The sequence below is a fragment of the Callionymus lyra genome, chromosome 1, assembly GCF_982586985.1.
Source record: "Callionymus lyra chromosome 1, fCalLyr1.hap1.1, whole genome shotgun sequence".
NCBI classification, from domain to species: Eukaryota; Metazoa; Chordata; class Actinopteri; order Syngnathiformes; family Callionymidae; genus Callionymus; species Callionymus lyra.
Genome location: NC_141818.1, coordinates 34,669,879 through 34,692,616, shown reverse-complemented (window position 1 = coordinate 34,692,616; position 22,738 = coordinate 34,669,879). Strand labels below are relative to the sequence as shown.

General features: G+C 38.8%; 1 protein-coding gene across 1 annotated transcript; it reads right to left on the bottom strand.

Annotated features, from left to right (window-relative positions):
• Window positions 1-14,370: 14,370 nt before the first annotated feature.
• Window positions 14,371-21,639, bottom strand: best2 (bestrophin 2). Its single transcript, XM_087784601.1, has 9 exons — window positions 21,488-21,639; window positions 21,321-21,415; window positions 18,980-19,213; window positions 17,918-18,072; window positions 16,806-16,883; window positions 16,520-16,672; window positions 16,301-16,381; window positions 16,087-16,241; window positions 14,371-15,073 (listed from the first exon to the last, which is right to left on the bottom strand). Exons 1-9 carry the CDS (start codon window positions 21,637-21,639, stop codon window positions 14,371-14,373), a joined length of 1,806 nt encoding a protein of 601 aa, XP_087640727.1.
• Between the last annotated feature and the right edge of the window lie 1,099 nt (window positions 21,640-22,738).

Sequence of the window (22,738 nt, the reverse complement as noted above, 5' to 3'; positions counted from 1 at the left end):
ATCCATCTACGTATCTATCTATCTATATATCCATCTACATATCTACATATCTATCCATCTACGTATCTACATATCTATCCATCTACGTATCTACATATCTATCTATCTACAGCTATGTTCAGAATAATAGCAGTCCAACATGACTAACCAGATAAATCACTGTTTTTGGTATAAAACATAATAATAAATGGAAAATAATTTACCAGCAAGTGTAGTTAAGTCAGAGGAACCAACAGATCCAACTTTAATGATATGAATACTCCTGGGTCTGTGTAATTGACTAATTAAGTAAAACGGGCATGTTCAAAAAAATAGCAGTGGAGTTCAATCAGTGAGATCATTCATTATGTGAAAGAAACAGGTTTCAATCATGTGGCCCTTATTTAAGGATGAAGCACATGTTGTGCAATTCTCTGTGAAAACTGATGAAAGATGGTTCATGCCAAACATTGTTCAGAAGAAATGCGTGCTTTGATTAAAAAGTTGATTGGAGAGGGGAAAACGTATAAAAAAGTGCAGGAAATTATCGGCTGCTCTGCTAAAATGATCTCCAATGCTTTAAAATGAAAAGACAAACCAGAGAGACGTGGAAGAAAACGTAAGACTACCATTCGAATGGACCGAAGGATAGTCAGAATGGCAAAGACTAAGCCAAGGGTCTGCTCCAGGGAGATCAGAGACGGTCTAAAGGTACCTGTGAGTGCTGTGACCATTAGAAGACGCTTATGTGAGGCTAATCTACCAGCAAGAAGACTCCGTAAAGTCCCACTGTTGCAAAAAAGACATGTGCTGAAGAGGATTGCATTTGCCAAACATCATGGCCTCTGGAGAAATGGAGAAACATTTTGTGAACTGATGAAAGTATGATTGTTCTTTTTGGATCCAAGGGCCGCAGACAGTTTGTCAGACGACCCCCAAACACTGAAGCCAGAGCACACTCTGAAGACCGTGAAGCATGGTGGTGCAAGCATCATGATATGGGGCTGTTTCTCTTACCATTGTGTCGGGCCTTTATATCGCATACCAGGGATCATGGATCAATTTGGATACATCACAATACTTTCTGTAAGGTCTTGCTGCCTTATGCCGAATGGGAAATGCCTCTGAAATAGGTGTTTCAACAGGACAATGACCCCAAACATACCAGTAAGCGAGCCAAATCTTGGTTGCAGACCAACAAAATTGAGGTTATGAGTGGCCAGCCCAATCCCCACACCTTAATCCAATTGAGCACTTGTGGTGTGACATAAAATTTACTGTTTCTGAGGCAAAACCCAAAAATGCAGAGGAATTGTGGAAGGTTGTCCAATCTTCCTGGGCTGGCATACCTGTTCAGAGGTGCCAGAGGTTGGTTGACTCCATGCAGCACAGATGTGCAGCAGTTATCAAAAACAGGGGTTATTCAACCAAATATTAGTTAACTAATTGTCAGGATTGCTAAATGTTAATATTTTTTCGGGTTTATTTAGTAAATATTTGAGTTTGTAATGAGAAATGCCGACACTGCTATTTTTTTGAACACAGAAATATCACCTTTTCCTTCATATTCTGTAAAGCAATTAAATATTGATACATGCTTTATTCACTTTTTTAGAAACGCTGCTATTATTTTGAACATAGCTGTACATATCTGTCTATCAATCCATCTACGTATCTATCTATCTATCTATCTATCTATCTATCTATCTACGTATCTATCCATCTACCTATCTATCCATCTACGTATCTACATATCTATCCATCTATGTATCTATCCATCTATCTATCTATCTACATATCTATCAATCCATCTACGTATCTACATATCTATCTATCATTCCATCTACGTATCTGTCTATCCATCTATCTATCTATGTATCTACATATCTAACTATCCATCTATCCATCTACTAATCTACACATCTATGTATCTACATACCTATCCATCCATCTATCTACTTATCTACAAATCAATCCATCTACGTATCTACATATCTATCTATCTATCTATCTATCTATCTATCTATCTTTCTACGTATCTATCTACATATCCATCTATCTATCTACATATCAATCTATCTACACATCTACATATCTATCTACATATCTATCTATCTATCTATCTACGTATCTAAATATCTATCCATCTACGTATCTACGTATCTATGCATCTGTAGCTCCCCCGAAGCGTACACAGACACAAGTGGTTCTCCAGTGACTGGTTTACTTGCAGTTTGATCTCCAAGTCCACCGTTAAAAGTTAGAAATAACAGTCAACAAAATAATTATGTTAATATAACAGAAACGGCTACATGCACAGCATGTGAAATTAGAGGTATAAAATAACGGATAGAACAAATACCTCTTTGGTTGCATGCGATTCGAGAGGTTCTTCACTTTCTAAAGTTGCTTTCTTCTTCTTTACTTAACTTTCATACAAAATTTTTACTCGTGCTCTTTTAGCTGCAGCAAGTTGTCTACTTCTAGCGATGTCTGTTTAATCACGCGAGAACCCACGAGATCTTGAGAAACCGAAACTTAAATAAACATAAATTGTACAAATTAAACATTAATAGATGATTTTACATAAGAAATACAAAACAAAGGATTTATACAAAAAATGTTAGAACCACAGTTACAGTATCTACATATCTATCCATCTACGTATCCATCTATCCATATCCATCTATCTACCTACCTATCTATCTATCTACGTATCCAAGTATCCATCCATCTATGTATCTATCCATCTACATATCTATCTATGTATCGATCTATCCATCCATTTATCCATCATATCTATGTTGGAATGTCGGAATCAGTTTTGCTTGATTAGGAAGCCAAAACAAAATTGAATGCAGTGAAGGTGAAAGAAAAAATTACGTTCAATTTAAAAAGGAAAAGGGAATTCAAGTTACCTGAAAATGCGTATACAAATAATGCATTTTACATTTATGTTGTTTGTATAGAAGTCATTTAAATCTCAAATGGTTCTTCAAGAAGTTGTTCAAACATCGATTTGCAAGTACAAATATGGAAAGACATAAACCCAAACACGGAACAAAAAAAAACATCCTCTTGCTTCAAACATTTGTGCTTCGAGGTTCAAACTTAGTTTTACGTTTTCAGCATTTGACAAACAACTGACACGCAAATCAGAGATTCCAAGCCAAGTCATAGGTTTTACATGTAGATGATTGACACACGCAATCCAGTTTCAAAAGTGTGAGGCCACAGAGAGAGCTGAGCAAAAAGGCAGAGCTATGGGTCTCCATATTTGTTACTCTCATGAACATTGTGGTGTAGGGACTGAAAAAAAGACTGAATTTCTCACAAATAACTTGTCACTAAGGAAGATTCCAGACTCTCTGTTCAATCCACAAAGTAGAACTGCTGCCACCTCACATTCAGAGGGGCCGGAGATTCTTTTGATAGGAGACCCACAGGACACATTGGGGTTCTGGTGAGGGAAGGTCTAGGCCACATTAGTCCAGTAGGTACCCCTACAATCTGACCCAATATTAGTGGTGGCATTAAAATGGTAATTTAGATGATAAAGAAATGGCTTCAAAATTGACTTCACTTAGAATATACTTTAACAAAGGACAGATACATGGAAGGATTACTGTTAAATCTTAAATGTTGTTCAAAATTCTACAGCAGACACGTAAATTCCTGTCGGAATACCAACAGGAACAAACTGTTTGTAATGGAACTGAATTTCCACCGACCAAACGCTTGGAACTTCTACGAGACACCGAGAAATATCAATACTAGGAAAGTGATGGGAAAGTCCAGAGCTAAATTATGTTCATCAAATTGACTTGTATACACTCATTATTTTGTATCACTGCTGTTGTTTACATCACTTCTTGTGTGGGAAAGGCATGTAGGGATTAGAGATGCCATGTAGGGTCACAAGCCCAACATTGAGGATAATAAGGAAGATTATTTTATTCATAATAAGTTACATTTTTACTTAAATCTCCTTTTTTTCCACGTTTATTTAGGCAGTTTTTACAAGAGAATGTCTTGTCGTTGTTGTAAATCAGAACCAGTCGGGCTTCTTTGGAAACTCAGCCTATTTGTGTTTGTCCTGAGTTGGGTTTTTCCAGCCTGAGGTGGCTATTTTTGGCCGATAAATACAATTCTGAGTGTGTGTGTGTGTGTGTGTGTGTGTCTGAAGCGGGTGAGCTCACCACTTTGAACTCCTGCACGGCAAAACAGGCAAGACAAAACAAGACGATTGGATGTGGAAAAAAAAAAAGAGTCTGGGAATTATTATTATTGTCGTCCCGTTTCGGCTCGACCCAACTGGTCACGGCGAAGCCTCCTCAGACGGACACGATAGCAACACTTTTAATCGTCGGTCGTCCCTGCCTGATCTGATAACATCCATCATAACAACACGCAGCATGTTAATTGGTTGTTTATGTGAGAGTCTGGGATAAGACAGCTCATGAGTTCAGGAGCGATTTCTGTGTGTCTGACAAGTTACTTATTTATCCGTCCGTCTGACTGTCTCAGTGTTTGTCTGTGTGTCTGTGTTTTGACACCACGAGTGACTTGCACTGTCTGATCTCGCTGCGAGAGATGTGAGTGGGTGTGTGTTGTTGCATACACTCATGTCTAGCTGTCTACACTTGTGTGTGTGTGTGTGAGAGAAAGCTTTTATTGCCTTGCGGTCGTCTGCGGTTCCAGCCAGGTGTGGCAGTGGTCAGACGTGCGATTGGCTGAGATCGCAGGTATGACACCTGCATGAACTCCAGAGTGTGACTCACACTCCAACCTGAACTTTTAACTGCTTCTTCTTTTAATTCAACTTAAGAGGAACTCAGAGTCGAGACCGTGGTTCCCAGTTGGAGTATCAGGGACTTTAGTTTTTGAGCGAAGGAAGCAGTAAAAATGAGTAAAAAACATTTTTTTTGTATCATTCAAATTGGTTTTGCGCACGTTATACCTCAAAGCCCAGTTAAAAAAGCAAGTAAATGCTAATTTAAAGGTAAAAAATGACTTAACTTTAAATATTTTTTAATAAGTATATATATAATAAGTTTGGAGGATAAAAAAGGAGGTTTTAGTTAAAGTAATACAGTTTAATATTATTTTTGTCTGATAATAAATAGATTGTACGTATTGAATAGAACAAAGTCGCTGGGTCTCTGAAAAGAGCTTTGTCTAGAAAAAGAGTCACGTGTGAAAATATATATAATTATTCAGATTCAATTATATAGAAGTATAAAATTAGAATTAGCTGATCGTATTCGGAAATTCCTAATCGAACAATTATAATTTCTTGAAGGAGATCTCCAGAGGGGTTAATGAAGTCAATCTAAATTCCCTTCATTATTTTAACATATAGAGCCATATGAGCACGCCCTCAAAAAGGGGACCTAAGGAGGATTTTGTTATTTAGACAAAATGTGATTTGATTACTAAAAAAAAATAAAAATCTAACAAAAATAAAAATAAAATAAATCCCCTCTTGACTGCCTCTAAAAATATCATTATATGGGAAAATGTTCCACTGTGGGAAACGTTCTTTTCTTGTACTTCCATTTGCTTAGGTATCTGCTCGTAGTATAAAGGTATAAAGACGAGCTTTAATTATAAAAAAATCTATTTAATTGTTTTAAAATACACAAACACATGAAACATAGGATGCTTAAGAAAATGTTGGATTAAAAAACACTTCTGTAAAATCTCTGCATATAAAAACATCTTATTTATTTATATGTACATTTTTGAAAAAATACAATTAAATAATGTGTTGTGGACACGTAACACCATGATATTAAAGGTATTGGAAGTTGTAACATATATTGATTTTTCGGGTTGAAAAAAGGGACTTTACTCTGTTTTATCAATTAATTGTTTATTATTTCATATATTTTTTCTATGTAATCTGTCAGAAATTACAACTAAATTAGTGACATGTGCTTTCAAAAAATGAACATGTATCGTCGAAAAGGCAACTGTGATGATAAACCGTAGGAACATGTTGTGCTTCTTCTCATTATGACGGAGAAAGTTGCGTCAATCAGAGTTGATCCGCACAACATCAACGTTTCCGCCTCGTCTCCGTGCAGCCGGAGCTTCTTGAGGAGCGAGTGGGCGTCGGGAGTTGTCCAGTGAAAAAAAAAAAAAAAAATGAGGTCATCATTTTCTGGTGATTTATGTGACACACGCCATTAGTTACACTGTTCTGACTTCACCACTGTCCTGGCTGACGGCATGAATAATGCATGTCCCAGCACAAACACGACTTCCTCCACTTTTGTCCTCCCTTCCTGATGTTGTTTTTTAAAGTTTACTTCATCATTACTGACCCCTTGTCATCGTCGAAAAAAAGAGGGTTTTTTCTTTGTAGGTTTGCCCCACTTTTCCCCCCACGCTCGACTGTCTCTGCGTAACAGGAAGTGGTGATTAGTTTGCGGTTCTTTGACGTACAGAAAAGACTGGTCGACTGAAGAGACGGCTGCATCTGTCCTGCAGATGATTAATGGTCGTGGACGGGTGGCAGATCTCAGCCCAGATGTGCTTTTGACAGCCAGACATTTTCACCCCCCTGAAGATGCTGGGAGTCGAGCTGGAGGACGGTACATTTTTTTTTTTTTTTAAAGCAAGGTCAATGTGGCCGAGGGACGGGGCACGAGCGAAGGGATGACTGGGAGAGTGGAGGGAGGAGGCCGTGGTCAGAGGACAGTCGTTACTGTCAGCCTCCATCAGGGACCCCGGTGGTGACATGGAAGGAGGCAAGGAGGGAGAATAATGGGAGGAGGAGTGGAGGTCAGGGCCGGGAGGCGCCGCTTAAGCAAGTCCCCTTATTTGCTGCTCCCCGAGCTCCACAACATTCCCGGCCAGCTGTCCTCACAGATGTGCAATCCTGCCTTCTTCAGAAGTTTGGATGAATTTGATTTTCTCTTTAAAATTGAAAAACTTTTCAAGAAAAGCCAGATCTTGTATCGGAACCGTCAATAATACAAGGAGCACTTAGTATATCAATGGCATCAAAATATTGAATGGTTGAATTTAATTATTTCATTTCAAGCATTGAATACAATTCAAGCATTTAATACAATTGAATTGAAATAATTACTATATTGAAAGATTGAATTGTTTTTTAATAGTTTAATACAATTTCTTTTTTTTTATTAAAAATTATTTGTTTACTCATTTAATTTAAGTAACCCAAAAATACTTTTTCTAAATCTAATATCTCATTATTCAAAGCCTTTAGAAACTCAATGTCAAATGTTACCTTTGTGATGTTTGTCTTACTATTGTAATAGTTTATTTGTGTTGAAACAAGAAGAAGGTGTCTCGCCTGCAGTTAATTCAAAAACGTTGCACCGACAATTCTAAGCCACTCTAGTAGAAGAACTCACATTTCCCGGATCCTTAAATCTATTCACTGGCTGACAGTTTCTTTCAGGATCAATTTTAAAATTCTGGTTCTTACTTTCAGATCTATTCATGGTCAGACCTTCTATCAGTAAACTGATCCAGCCTTACACCCCAGCTCAGGCTCTGAGGTCTGTGGACCAGAATCTACTGATGGTTCCTCGCACACGGTTCAGGACCAGAGGAGAGAAATCCTTCCAGGCTGTTGCTCCTAAGTTTTAGAACGATCTTCCTCTTCCTCTGTGTTTGATGATCTACTGACTCCTTCAAGAAACATCTTAAGACATTTTATTTGTGCTTTTCCCTGATTTTCTGGGACTCCTGTGTTTGTCTTATGTGATCTTTTAAAGTATATATTTTAATTGTGACTATTTACAAATAAATTTACTTTACAACTTCCATGTTCTCTTTCATCAATTGTTTCAGTCTTTTCATGTATAGATGAAAGAGTCTCGCCCTTCTGCCTAAAGAACTCGCGATAAAACAATAATTTCCCCTGCTGACAACTTTGGATTTCTCCCATAAGATGTTGTGATATTAGTCTCAAAGGAGGGCTGATCCGAATATATATAATAAAATAATAACAATAATAAAACATTCCTCTGTCAAGGTTTCAGAAAGAATTTATCGAAGGTATTTAATGATCATTTAAGCTACACCGTGGCGAGTCACGCACCAAGACGCTCTACAATTTTGGCCTTAGACATAATTACACTCTCAGGTAGAGAAAATAACATCTTCTGCTTGTGGAAACCAATTTCAAGTTAGACCAAGAAAAACATGTTTTTCATCGACCATGTCCAGGTGTAAACACGATTATTTCAGGAGATTTTATGTAGACTCTTTAAAAATTGTAAATGCCAGTAAGACACAAGCTTTATACAGGATTAATATTTGATTACATAATAATAATCATAAAATATCTTTTAAATTCAAAACATGATCAAGGTATTTTCTTTATTATTTCATCTATTTGAAAAGTGTATATCTATAACACAATCAAAACATTTTATAAACATGATACAATTTATTTCAAGTAAAGTTTGAGTCAAACAAAAGTTGGTGTTTGGATCCTAAAACAGGAAACAAAGTTTTAAAAACGTTTACACTTAAAAAGCATCTGTCATTAGTGAACAAAAACACTCCACCATGAACATATGGCACTCAAAATGTTTTTTTTTGGTGTATAATGTGTCGTTTTAGATCCAAGAAAATAGTTATTCTTAGTCTACACTTCAACAGAAATCAGAAACCTCCAAATGCGACAAAGTTTTCTGTCATTGAAACTGCGTTTTTAAGTAAATGCATAACAACATCAGTTTGGTCTGTATTTCCGTAGAGATGACGTGAAATAAAATAGAATGTGCAACTTGCACATCTGGATCTACTGCCATTTTAAAAATATGGTTGCTAAGATTTTTATTAGGTTCAGGAGAAATAGCAATTATATGAATCGCTTCACCTCATATGAATAGAAAATAAACCACATTACGAGATATGACGGTAATAACCAGAGTCTTGATGAGAAAACAAAACTTGGGGAAGCGTTATTTGTGTCGTGTCATTTTAGCATTTCAAAAGAAGTGTTTGTCAGTGACTAAAAATGTAACTCCACAAACTGCTTAAACATTCTTGTCAAGGCTGAACTTCTAAAGTAACTTAATATCTCTTTTACCTACTTGAGCAATGACAATAAAGGATATTCTGCTACAAACATAGGGCAGAGTAAAGATCAACAACTAGCCAGTTAGCAATGTAAGCTCGGCTAAGCCATCATGACTGACACAAATCGTTTTTTGACTAAATCTGGTTCACGGCTCTGAATCTTTGTCATTTAGTTGATTTGTATACAGTCAGCTAACATTAATAAAATACATCAACCATTTTAAAATGATTAATATTATATCTTTAGACAGACTCTGTCAATAAAAACAAATGTTTATTTTTAACTTGGCCACATTATTCCCGCTCAACATGATCTACATTAGATTTAAAAGCAAACAATAAACACATATATAGGCTCTTAATTATATCGCTTTCAGACGGCAAGTCTTCATATCAAAGACTTTCCTCCTCCGCCCCCGGCTAGCTGATGCCAACACTTCGCCTGTGGACCCCGTAAAATCAGATTTAAATATTAGAGCTTTGGAAGCACATCAGACAATGTTTGTTTATTAGTTAAATATATAACTTGGCTTCATTTTATTCACCTGAAACGGGATGAAAATCCTGTTGTAAGACACATCCAGTTTTCATGCACACACACACACACACACACACACACACACACACACACACACACACACACACACACACACACACACACACACACACACACACACACACACACACACACACACACACACACACACACACACACACACACACACACACACACACACACACACACAATAAAGCCTTTGTACTGTCTCTTTGAGTTGCTTCATTTCAAATCTGATATCTTATCTTAAACAACGATAAAATAGGTTTGTGACAGACGGACAGAACCAGTTGGGTTACACACTCCAACTAGAACTAGACAAACAAGAAGTCTTCTGGAGTAAACACTCCCACACACGCAAACACAACACTCACACCCCCAGGGCAAAAATAAACATGTGTTGTGTTCAGCGAGAATAAACAGTGTTTGCTCGATTGTGCGTGACGCAGGATGTTGAGCAAACATGGACATGGCGTCTTGAGGAGTTTGTGTGTTTTCTAAGGGAAAACAAACCTTCAAGCCAAAACAGAGAAACGACACCTTCACAGATGAATTAACGACTAGTCAACAGACAACAAGACATTCCTGGTACTTATTCATAAAGAATCTAACATTTATCACGATACAGGGGCAACAATACGATATATTGTGATACTGTAGTAACAAGGATATATTCGTAGTATTGTCGAGTACTTGACTCTGGTGTGGCAAAATTTACAGACCACATGACTCTTGACAAAGTCATAACGGTTATTATTTGTTTTAAAACCAAGCTTTAAAAGCTGTTGGAGTCGACTGTATCCTCTCTCGAGTCGTTTCCCAGGATTTCATTATAGATTGCCATTAAAAAATGTCAATTAAATGTTTACTTTCTAGACATTCTTAATTGTATCGTGACCATTAAAATAAACTATGATAAAAAATAAAATAAGACTTGAGAGCCTATCGATTCTGGGTTGTTACATATCACGATCCAAATTGTGATATTTAAGCTTATCGATGTTTTCTAACCCATACAGAAGATCTGAAAATAAATTCTTCTGAATGGGTATAAAGTTGGGGTGACCGTACTCAGAATCTCCAAAAAAGATGACACTCCAACGTGGAATGGAGACCTTAAACAAAATCATTTAAATGGTTATTAACTATTATGTAAATGTGCAAAATGAAACGGTTCGCCGCAAGGGCCGCACTTCAACTGAACTTGATATCCATTTTGACGTGAAATCTGATTAAAAATCCACTTTTTAAATTAAGATCCTTCCAGAAAAACTAGTCTAGGTTAGGAGAGGCTAGTTAACCTTGGAGCTAATCAACTTTACTAGTCGTTTAAAATATCTTCTGACACATAATTACGATAAAAAAAATATATAGGTTTAATAAAGATTTAGAAGCTGGTGAGCAAAAACAATCATGTATTTAATAGTTACGATTTAATAAGTCTTCTATCATTTTGTGTAATTGCTGACAAAAAGGGAATTTTGGGCCCCAGTGTCTGCTTTCCAAAAGGAAACGTATTCACAAGCTTATCTTCAATGTCCACCACAAAATTAGAAGCATTCGAAAAACATGCAGATGAGACACGACCGTGATAAGATTTCCTGAGAATCAGAACTTCTTTGAATTCCTCCTCCACACTATTGTTTTCGTGCTTAATGACGAATTTGAGAACCACATTTCCTACCTAATGAAAATTCTGACCTTTTGTCAATGAACCAGCGACGGCAAGTGAAGTTACCAGCAGGAGAAGCGTAAGGAGAAAGTTATTATTACTGGAATATAGTTGCAGAAATAAAAGTGTTAGTACAGTTTTCACTAGTTTATTGTGTTGCGTTTAACCGTGTAGTACCTGAACCCTTGTCTAAATCATGACCAGCAGCTGCACCTTGAACCTAAATCCTCACATGTTGATAGTGTGGCTCTTATTTAAACCACTGACCTGGACGGCGACCGTCAGGCAGCAAATGTGCCCCGGTCAGCAGGATGCCTCTTCGACTGGGACCACGAGCAGTTGAACCGTCAGCGACTCTCCACATTGTTCAGCCGGACACGGCAACAGAACTGGACAGGGCGGCTCGTTTCATTTCACTCAGTCTGCAATGTCCACCAAGAAAAGTGATGAAGACATGACAGAGGAGGTAAAGCTGCCAGACTTTTTGAGCGTGTTGTGACTCTGAGTTTTTATTTATATTTGATCAGGGGGGTAACACGAAACGAAAATGGGAGGAAGAGGAAGAAATGATTTTGACAGCGTGGCGAAGCATGGTGAGATTCAATATGTATAATAAAGCTAAATAACCTTTGTCAGTTATTTTTATTGAATTAAAAAATTAAAAATATATGTACTTTAACATTATTTTGAAGAGAAATATATAGTCCAAAGAAGGAAAGAAGTTCTGAAACAATGTTGTTGTTAACACAATGGTGTTATATGGTGTCGTGATGTGTTTAAATTAATAATAAATTCAAAATAAAATGTAGTCTAAGGTCCACAAGTGGCCTCAGGTAGAACTTTGCTCAGGTCTGGTCTAGTGTAGTTACCCATGTGTCCTATAGGGTTGATATAAAAATCGATATTGGCACCCAGGAGAGTATATTTTTAATAGGAAAAACCACAGGTAGATATTAGATTAAATATAATCATTAAATAATAAAAAATGTGAATATTACTATAATTTACTAAATTATTTGACACTCTTTCAACAAGGTATTTGAATGTATTTGAAGAATATCATCAAACCTATGACGTACTAAAGCTGCTAGCCGTGGCTAATTGCTAATAACAAAACATCATAAAATGAGCAGCGAAACGCAGCGAGCTAGCATCATATTGATAACCCTAGTGTTTTAACCACAAAAAAAGGTGCTAAAATAACCAAAGTAGGCACATTTTAGTACACGTGGCTAGGGATACTAAAAGGGGCGAGATTGGGGTACCAATACCTGTGACAAACCCACGGGCGCCCCTGAAATTTCACTTGTTGTTAGCAAGACCCGCTAAAGTAGCGCTATATTTTGGGGGGATCAACCATGAGAATTATAGAAAAAAAGTAATAAATAAATTAAGTTTCTCATGAACTTTATTGTGTTTGTTCTACAATAACATTTTGGAGTCGCTAAAAATAAAATTGAAATACTTATTTTTACTGTTTGACGACCCACAAATCTTAGCAAAGTGAAAGCTTTAAAAATGTGTGCGTCACTGCTCTTTTTCAAGAAAATAATAAAAATCACCATTTAGGATTTAAGAGTGCAAGATCAGTTTGACGTATTTTTATTTTTATTTTTATAAATAATAATAATAAATGTACTTTCCTCCGGCAGACGTCCTCACAGCACTTTCACACCGAGTCCTCCAGAACTTCAGGTCCGAAACATTCCTTCCTGTCCGAGCAGAGACTGTCCAGGAGAAGAAGGTAGATTCTTCCATCCTGAGTTCAGAGGTCAATTCAGAGCGAGGAACCGCTGACCTTAACTTTTTCCCGCTGATAGCAGGGTTCTACCGCCTCCTGCTGGATGGAGTCGGAACTAAAGTCTGGTTCGCATCAACGCGATAATGAACAGACTTTTATCTTTAAGGAATAATGGAATAATGGGATGACAGAGACCGCAGAGGGTCACCGTAAGTGTCAATCATTCATTGCAGTGGCCAGTACCTGTCAAAATAGGCAGTGAAGAGTTTATTATGGTAAATGTTGGGGACAAAATATAAAAACATGTCAATAAAATACTTTTTCTGTCCTTGGCATGACCTTGAAATGATTAAAGATGATTGTTAAAAATATATATTTCATGTCATTTCAAGGCCAACCCTCTTCTTAAAAGATATTTAAAGAGGCATTATGTTATGGCGTTGGAGATGGCAGTTGTATTCATTTCCATAAAGTTATTTTTGTGAATTTTCTAGGAACCGATGCAAGAAGGCTTTTGTTTCATTTTTGTTTTTCCGTTTGCATTTACACTGTTGTAACACTAGGGGAGCCACTAACCTTTACTTACTTACTGACTTACTTACTAACCACGCTACCAACCATGATAAGAAGACGATTGTGTGGAAAAAATTCTCTCAAAATATCTATTTTTTTGTGAGTAAAATCTCAAGACACGTTTTGTAACTAAAATTATTTCATTTTTTGTTTATTTATTTGATTGAATAATGCTAGGCTAAAGGAATATGTGATTTTGGAGTGCGCCCTCTAATGGATATACCTAGTAATTACTTGGAGGAGGGCAAATGGATAAAGCTATTTTTTGATTTTTGAACGATTGTGGTACGGTGCACAGAAAGGTCACAAAATAGGCAAAAACCTGGTCAAAATATTTATTCACATTTCACAAATCACTTACTTGAGGATACAGGTTTTTAGACGTATGTTACATTTTAAATATCTTTGAAATATATACAAGTCATCTTCAAATTTTAAAAGTCGGCTTTCGAGATCATTTAAATTCATTTATTGGTAAATTTAAACATAAATATCTTAATTTTTAAAATAGGTTCTGACTAAATGAGTCTAGTAAAAAATATATTTTTCGACATCCTACAAAAATATACTGAAGGTAAAAATCAGATTAATAACCTGATTTAAGTTGTTTTGCGATGGAACATTATTCAAAATCCACATTTCACCGCTGCAGTCAGTTCAAGATCTAAACTCAAGATAAATGATCAAGTTTGATCTCGTCGTGACTGTCAATACAAACATGGTGATTAATAAGTCGTTTTTAATATCTTTGCAAAAATATTTCCATCAGCTCCTCAGAGTTTAAATGTGGTTCCTCCCCTGGGTCGAGGTGAACTCTGACCCCATGCTGACGCTGCGCAGACGCTGAGTCTTGTCGCACGAGGGAACGCTGAGAAAACACGTTCTGTTCTTCCCGAAGGTTGGTTTGGAAAAGGTGGTCGCGGTGGTGCTCTGGGTGATGACGGGCTGGGAGCTGCAGTGCTCCAGGCCGGACCGGTCGGCGGGTTGGAACAGAAAAGTGGAGTGAGGTCGGGGGTCGCCGGGGTTGGGGGAGGCCGGGCGACCTGGCGGAAGAGGAAGCAGAGACACCGAAGACAGAACCTCTTCACTTTGATCGTTCGCTTCTTCGTCCTCCTCGCTGCAGTCCTGGTCCACTCCGAACCGGATCTCCAGCAGTGGCGTTCTGGAGCTTTTCTCGTCCCTGAAGCTGCACACGGTGCTCTGGGTGTCTTGGCCCAGCCCGGACGGGAGGGATCCTCCTTTGCCGATCTTCCCGCAGTCGTCCTCGTCCTCCTCTTCGCTGCTGCAGCGCTCCACGCTCGGATGCAGCCTCTGGAGCTGAGCCGAGGTGCGGCGGAGAGCGCTGCCCATCAGGCCGGCGGGAGGCGGCGCAGCGGTCAGGAGCCGGTTGAAAAGCGCCATGTTCGGGTGACGACTGCGCGACTCCTCCAGGTTCTCGGCGATGTCCTCCAGAGGCTGGAAGTGCATCTCCTCCTTGGGAATCCTATTGGACCGAGAAAAGGGGTCAAAGCCTGGAGAACCAGTAACACAGTAGTGATGGTCTGATGACGCCTCATGAAGCAGTGTCATATTTTCAGAGCCCACTAGATGGCGGTCTCCGCACTGAACAATAGGTCTAATGAAACATCACATCCTTTTTAAACCGATGGCACCACCTACTGACCTCTCTTGTTTAATGCAGGGTTTACATCCGGTAAGCGCTATATAAATAAATATTACTTACTTACTTACTTACTTACTTACATTCTAACGATTACAAAACAAGGCATTTAACAAGATTTGCAAAATACCGAGCATTTTTTACTTGTTTAATTGAACATTTGTTTTTAACTTTCATTATTTGGTTCATCCATCTCAACAACCCTCTCAGTAACGGTGACCTGAAAATGTTTTTATAATGCTTTGCCGCCCAGCCAACCAATCACATCTGTAAATTTCTTTTTGACATAGAAAAATAGGTATAACATTTTTAAAAAAATAGGATTGTAGCAACCACTTAATAGATTAGTGTTTAAAAAGGCATTGTGGGAGTTCACTGTTTTGTGAAAAAGCTAGACCGTCAGAGATTAAAAACATTTTTATGACTTTTTAAAAAAAAAACATTAAATAATTGAAATAAATCATTTCTATATTGAAATGTTGAACTTTGAAATGTTGAAAACAATTTTTTATTGATTTTAATTTAAATAATACATGCAAAATTAATAAGCTAAGAGGCTAAAAATGTGGATAGTATTTAGTTTAAAACATTTATTTTTTTAATAATTGGAATTAGGATTAATTTTGAAAATGTTTATTTCGATTCAATGATTTAAAAAAAAAAATGTAGACACTTTTGTCTACCTACAATTATTTAAAAATAATCATTAAAAATATATATATTTTAAAATGTTAAAATCAACCATTCAATATTCTCACGGCACTGACAGACTTCCATTCGTTACACAAGTGCCGTCAACAGTCACTATTGCTGTGAACACGATCTGCTTCACTCACGCCATGTCGAACGTGGATCCCTGGAAGGAAGGCTTGCGGAGGACGAAGAGCGTGGCGGCTGTGTACGGCGGCCTGGGATTGGAGTCGTTCCAGTAGCGGTCTCGCTCCATCACGGGAAGGTCACCGTACATCTCGTCCACTGCCATCATCGACACCTTTTGACATTTTTTTCAATCACTAAAAAATATCTTAATGGTGTAATATTTATAAAAACCTGAAAGTTTCTGTCAATCAACCAGTTTGTCTCGAAGTCATCGTCATCTTCTCCGAACGGGTTGATTAGCTGCTCCGCCACCTTCAGGTAGAGACTAGAACTTTATACTCAAACATTTGTGGTCCCTCCTGTCTCCCTTTGAATCCCTATATCATCAGCAAACATCACTGTCCAGCTTGATAACGATAAGCTGCGGAACAAGCGAGGTGACATGAAAACCTTGAGCCAGCCGGCGTAGAAGAAGAACTGCAGCAGGGTGAAGATGGGCACATACAGGTCCAGGTCGTGACCTGGGTAGCCTTGACCCGGGTCCAGAAACTGACGTCCAATCAGACAGACCAAAAAGAAGCTGTAGACGGCCAAGGTCACGACCTTCATGGAGCCCAGAGAACAATCAGTAAGTTTTGACAAACAAAGGCTCAGGAATGTTTAACGACATAAAGATGCTTCAACACACTTGTTAATCATGGACAAGCACAGGTGTGTAGAGAGAAGTTCATCTCACCTGTGTGTAGACCAGAGGAACGCTGATCATGTCATAGTGGAACAACATACTGCACTTGCCTCGGTACGCATTTAACTCCTGTTTACAAACACACAAGTTAAGCACTGTGTGTGCGTGTGTTATTGTGTGTCTGCATGTGTGTGTATGCATTTGTGTGTGCATGCATGTGTGTGTGTAGGTGCATATGTGTGTGTGTTTGTGCATGCTGTATGTTTGAATGTGTGTGCATCTACGTTACATGTGTGTACATTTGTGTGTGTGCAGGTGTGTAAGCGTGTATGAGTGTGTGTGAGAATTAGTGTACATGCATGTGTGTGTGTGTGCATGCATGAGTGCATGTGTGTGCATGTAAAGTATGTATGTGTGTTCACGTGTGTGAATGTATGTGTGAGTGTGTATGCATCTATGTGTGTGCGTGTGTATGCATGTGTGTGTTAGTATGCATGTCTTTGTGTGTGCAGGCATGATTGCGTGTGCGTGTGTGTGCATGTCTATGAGCATGTATGCATGCGTGTGAGTGTTTTTGTAAATAAGTGTGTGGGTGTGCGCGTACATGTGTGTGTGTCTGTGCATGCGTGCGTGTGTGTGTGCATTTGCTGCAAGTATTTGTGTGTGTGTGTAGTGTGCATGTATGTGTGTGTGTTCATGTGTGTGTGTGTAGCGTGCATGTATGTATGTGTATGTATGTGTGCGCTTGTATGTATGTGTGTGCACGTGTGTGTGTGTGTATGTGTGTGCTTGTATGTATGTGTGTGCACGTATATGTGTATGTATGTGTGTGCTTGTGTATGTGTGTGCACGTATACGTGTGTGTGTGTATGCGTGTGTGTGCACGTATGTGTGTGTATGCGTGTGCTTGTATGTGTGTGTTTGCACATATATGTGCGTGTGTGCACATATGGGTGTGTGTGTGTGTGCACGTATGTGCGTGTGTGCACGTATGTGCGTGTGTGCACATATATGTGCGTGTGTGCACATATGGGTGTGTGTGTGTGTGCACATATATGTGCGTGTGTGCACATATGGGTGTGTGTGTGCATGGGTGTGTGTGTGCACGTATGTGCGTGATTACACATATATGTGCGTGTGTGCACGTATGTGTGTGTGTGCACCTCTAGCAGCAGTTTGAGTGTGTGGTCATCTTTGATCCGGCCCTCACAGCGGGCCACAGCAGCCAGGTTGGTGAACCAGACACAGGGGATCCAGTACTTGTTGTAGGGCGAGTGGAGGCCTTCAAACTTCTTCCGCTCCTCTCGTGTCATGAAGCCTGCACCGGGTTTTTAATTAGCTCACTAATGAGCCCAACCTTTCTCTCCAGTCACAGGACATTTCACTCACCGACATCACACATGAACGCTGACTCCCTCGTTGGAGCAGGTAACAACGTTTTTAAGTTTGAAGACCAATGCTGTGTCTCAAATCGCATACTTCTCTTAGTATACTAGAAGTTAGTATGCATCAGGATAGTGTACATACTAACTAGTACAACTAGTAGCAAATTCTCCACAGATAGTATGTCTCAAATCAAACACTGCTACACACTAACAGGAAATGACGTGACAGCTTCTTCTTATACTTCTATTTAATGATGGTTTCAACCAGCTGTAGGAACACTATCGCCACCTGCTGGCAACACGTTTTGCAAGTTTGGAAAAAGGAATAAAGAAAAAATATGAGAATCGAAATATTCGAGATATTTAAGCTGGTATCCGCAGCGAAGACGTGTCATCCTTCTAATGCTGCTGAAAATGCACCTGTAAGTATATGAATATATATGTATATATATATGATGGAACTTCTGTCATTAAGATGGTTGCCGTTTAGGGTAGTTAGTGTCCATCGAACCATACTCATTTTTCTGGGCGTTTAACTACGCCAATTTAGTGTGCATGGCGCACTAAATTTCGCATACTGACAATTGAGACGCACTTACGCACTAAAAATCCTAACTTTGAGTACGCTAGTATGCGATTTAAGACACAGCACTAGTTTTAACTTGTACTTTATTTAATGCTTTTAAATGTAATTTTCATTTATTTCAATCTCCGCTTCACCGATGGTTCTCATGACTTCTCACCATTGTGAATAAAACAGTGTGTATGGACACAAGTGGCTCACACACACACATATCCTGCGTTATCATGGTGTTCTTGTGACGGACGTGCAGGACTCACCCGCCTCCACCACGTGGTCCACGGTGGGGAACCGCTTGAAGACGGCGGTGCTGACCGAGCGGAGGATGAGCAGCGCCGAGAGACTGGCGTAGCGCATCATGGTGCGTCTCAGCAGGCGACCCCTCTCGTCGTTGCCCTGGAGCCCCCCGGACAAGAGGCACATCAGCTGGTCAGGGAACGGGATGCTGGTGTACTGGTTCCACCAGCGGTTCACCACCAGGGTCACGTAGAAGCCTGGTGACGAAGGAGACCTTATGAAAACCCTCATGAAAGAGTCCCTGCGAGAGATGCTTATTGGCAGCAATCTGGGGATACGATACATACAGTGGTATGAAAAAGTTAACACTTAAATATATCTTATAGGAGACAAACACAGTGATATTTGAGTGAAATAAAGTTTATATGATTTACAGAGAGTGTGCAAGAATTATTTAAACAAAATTAGGCACGTGCATAAATTTAGGCACCCTTATATGATTTAAATACCTTTAGCATTAATTATTGGAACTCAAAATTGGTTTGGTAACCTCAGTGACCCTTGACCTCCATACACAGGTGAGTCCAATCATGAGAAAGGGTATTTAAGGAGGCCAATTGCAAGTGGTTCTCCTCTTTGCATCTTCTATGAAGAGTGGCAACATGGGAGCCTCAAAACAACTCTCAAAACAGACCTTAAAACAATGATTGTTCAACATCATGGTTTAGGGTTGGGATATAGAAAGCTATCTCAGAGATTTAAGCTCTCAGTTTCAAATGTGAGGAACATTGTGAGGAAATGGAAGACCAATAATGTGGAAAAAGCCTTTTCTCTGCACACGCCACAAACGGGGTCGCTTGAAGTATGCTAAAGCACATTTGGACAAGCCAGCTTCATTTTGGAATTAGGTGCTGTGGACTGATGAAACTAAAAGAGTTATTTGGGCATAACCAGGGGCGTTATGCATGGCGGAAAAAGAACACAGCATTCCAAGAAAAGAAATTGGTGCCTACAGTAAAATTTGGTGGTGGTTCCATCATGCTGTGGGGCTGTGTGGCCAGTGCAGGGACGGGGAATCTTGTTAAAGTTGAGGGGCGCATGGATTCCTTTCAATATCAGCAGATTCTGGAGAACAATATCCGGGAATCAGTAACAAAGTTGAAGTTGCGCCGGGGCTGGATCTTTCAACAAGACAATTCAATTGATTCAAAACGATTCAGTCAAAATCTACTAAGGCGTTCATACAGAGGAACAAGTATAACTTTCTGGAATGGCCGTCTCAGTCCCCAGACCTGAATATTATTGAACATTTATGGTGTGATTTAAAGCGGGCGGTCCATGCTCCACTCAACCATCAAACCTGACTGAACTGGAGAGGATCTGTAAAGAAGAATGGTCCAAAATACTTTCCACCAGAATCCAGACCCTAATTGGAAGCTTTAGGAAGCATTTAGAGGCTGTTATTTCTGAAGTAGGAGGATGCACAAAATATTGAGTATTTTTTCTTTTGTGATGCCTAAATCAATGCACATGCCTAATTTTGTTTAAATAATTCTTGCACACTTTCTGTAAATCATCTAAACTTTATTTCACTTTTCAAATATCACTGTGTTTGTCTCCTATAAGATATATTTAACTGGAATTTTTTTATCCAAACAACCAATGATTTATAAAGGAAAATCATGAAAATGTCCAGGGGTGCCCAAACTTTTTCATACCACTGTATCACGATACAGGGGCAACAAACTGTAGTAACAAGGATATACTCGTAGTATTGTTGAGTACTTGACTCTGGTGTTGAGGAATTTACATACCACGTGACTCTTGATGAAGTCGTAACTACTTTTATTTGTTTTGAAACCAAAACGTCAAAAAGTCGACTGTATCCTCTCGTCCTCAGTCATCGCCAAGATATTTGTAATATTGTCCTAGTACTTGACTCTGGTGTTACAGAATTTACAGAACATGTTACTCTTGACGAAGTCATAACTACTTTTATTTGTTTTGAAACCAAAACGTCAAAAAGTCGACCGTGTCCTCTCGTCCTCAGTCATCGCCGGGATCAAGCAGAATTTTAAAGTTGCTTTTATTTTTCCTGAATGGACACAATGCTGGCGAATATTCAGTATCTTGATAAAAAAATATATAAATGTGGTGATGGGTTGACAAGTCCAAGTAGTCCAGGTCTTGACTCGGGACGCCAACCCTTTTTTTGCATCGTGGACCAGATTGATGCATCCAACACTTTCATGGACCGCCCTTCACGATACGGCCGATAGATACAGAGAGAATTAAAGACACAAGAGGTACTCAAAGAAAAGTAAGAAGGATGTGACTTCAATGTAAAGTCCGTTTGGAACATACCCAACACGAAGGACATGGGGATGAGGCTGGCGTAGTGGTTACAATAAATGGCCAGCTTCTCAAAATACCTCTTCTGGGCATCGTGAAGGAAGAACCTTTAAAAAGTACAACGGAGACAGTTACTGAAAAAGTATTACGAATCTCAAAGTGTTCGGAGGGCGCAGTACCTGTAGGTGATGCTGATGGCGCTGTACATGGCAAAGAAAGCCAGGAACTCTTTGTACAACACCTTGTAGATGCTTCCTTTCCAGGCCAGCAGCAGCTTGGAGAATCCACAGAAGCGAGCGTTGGCGACTCTGGCCGTGTAGGTGACGGTCATTGGTGACAAGTCAGGTGACCCAGAACCCCGAAACCAAGACCTTTTAATATCCCGTTGACTGACACATGCGGACACAGTGTCAAATATTTGACTAAATTTTGCTTTTGAATCGTCTTTACAGTGTCATAACACAGTAATAATAACATCGGGTAAAAAAAGTCACCTATTTTACTAGTAAACAACAACCAGGCAGAGTTTCAGAAAGAAAAATGTCCTTCCATCGTTCATTTGGAATTTAATTGTGAGCGAAATAAATGCCATTAATGCTCTGGACGACAACATAGGATGACTTGATCTGTACAGAGCATCGCTCGACCTCTTTTAGTCACGATGAGTACAACATACTAATTTTAAATAACATCATTTGAAATGAATGAAAATAAAGGTTCGGACTTAAAACTATCTCGACTGACAGAACTGACAATGGTCAAAATCACATGGATGGATGGATGGATGGATGGATGGATGGATGGATGGATGGAAATAACTTTATTGATCCCTCAGGGGGTCTTCTTTCGGGAAATTGTTTTTCCAAATAACAATACACAGCAATACAGACGATAATTCATAAAAAATAAAAATAAGAACAAAGTTTCTATGAAAAGAAAGTTCAAGATGACACAATCTAAGCTAGAGAACATAGATCAAAGACATATGTAGGACAGTCCTCGACAATTATTACATTAATTTGGTTAAAATCAAATAACATCTTCAAAATAAGAATTTAATTTTTATCGGTTGAGTCAAAACTACAGAACAGAAGTTAAGAAATCCGACGAATAAACAAAAATTCAAGAAGTGGAAAAGTGAATAAATGACCAAAAAAATGTTCACCCCCAAGAATTTCTTAAAATAAGCAAACAAGAATACATTTTAATTCTTTAAAATAAAATATTACTGGTTAAATAACGTTTCTAATTAGCCGGAAAATGAACTTGATACAGGGTCGCTCCCCTGCTTCTAGTTCTTCTTCATAGTGAGTTTAAGTGTGAGGACAAAAATGAGAGTCGTTGTATTGAATATTTCTCGGAAAGACTCTGGTTCTTACCTGTCCAGAGCAGGTGTCTCAGCGCAGGTGTGTCAGTGCAGGTGTGTCAGC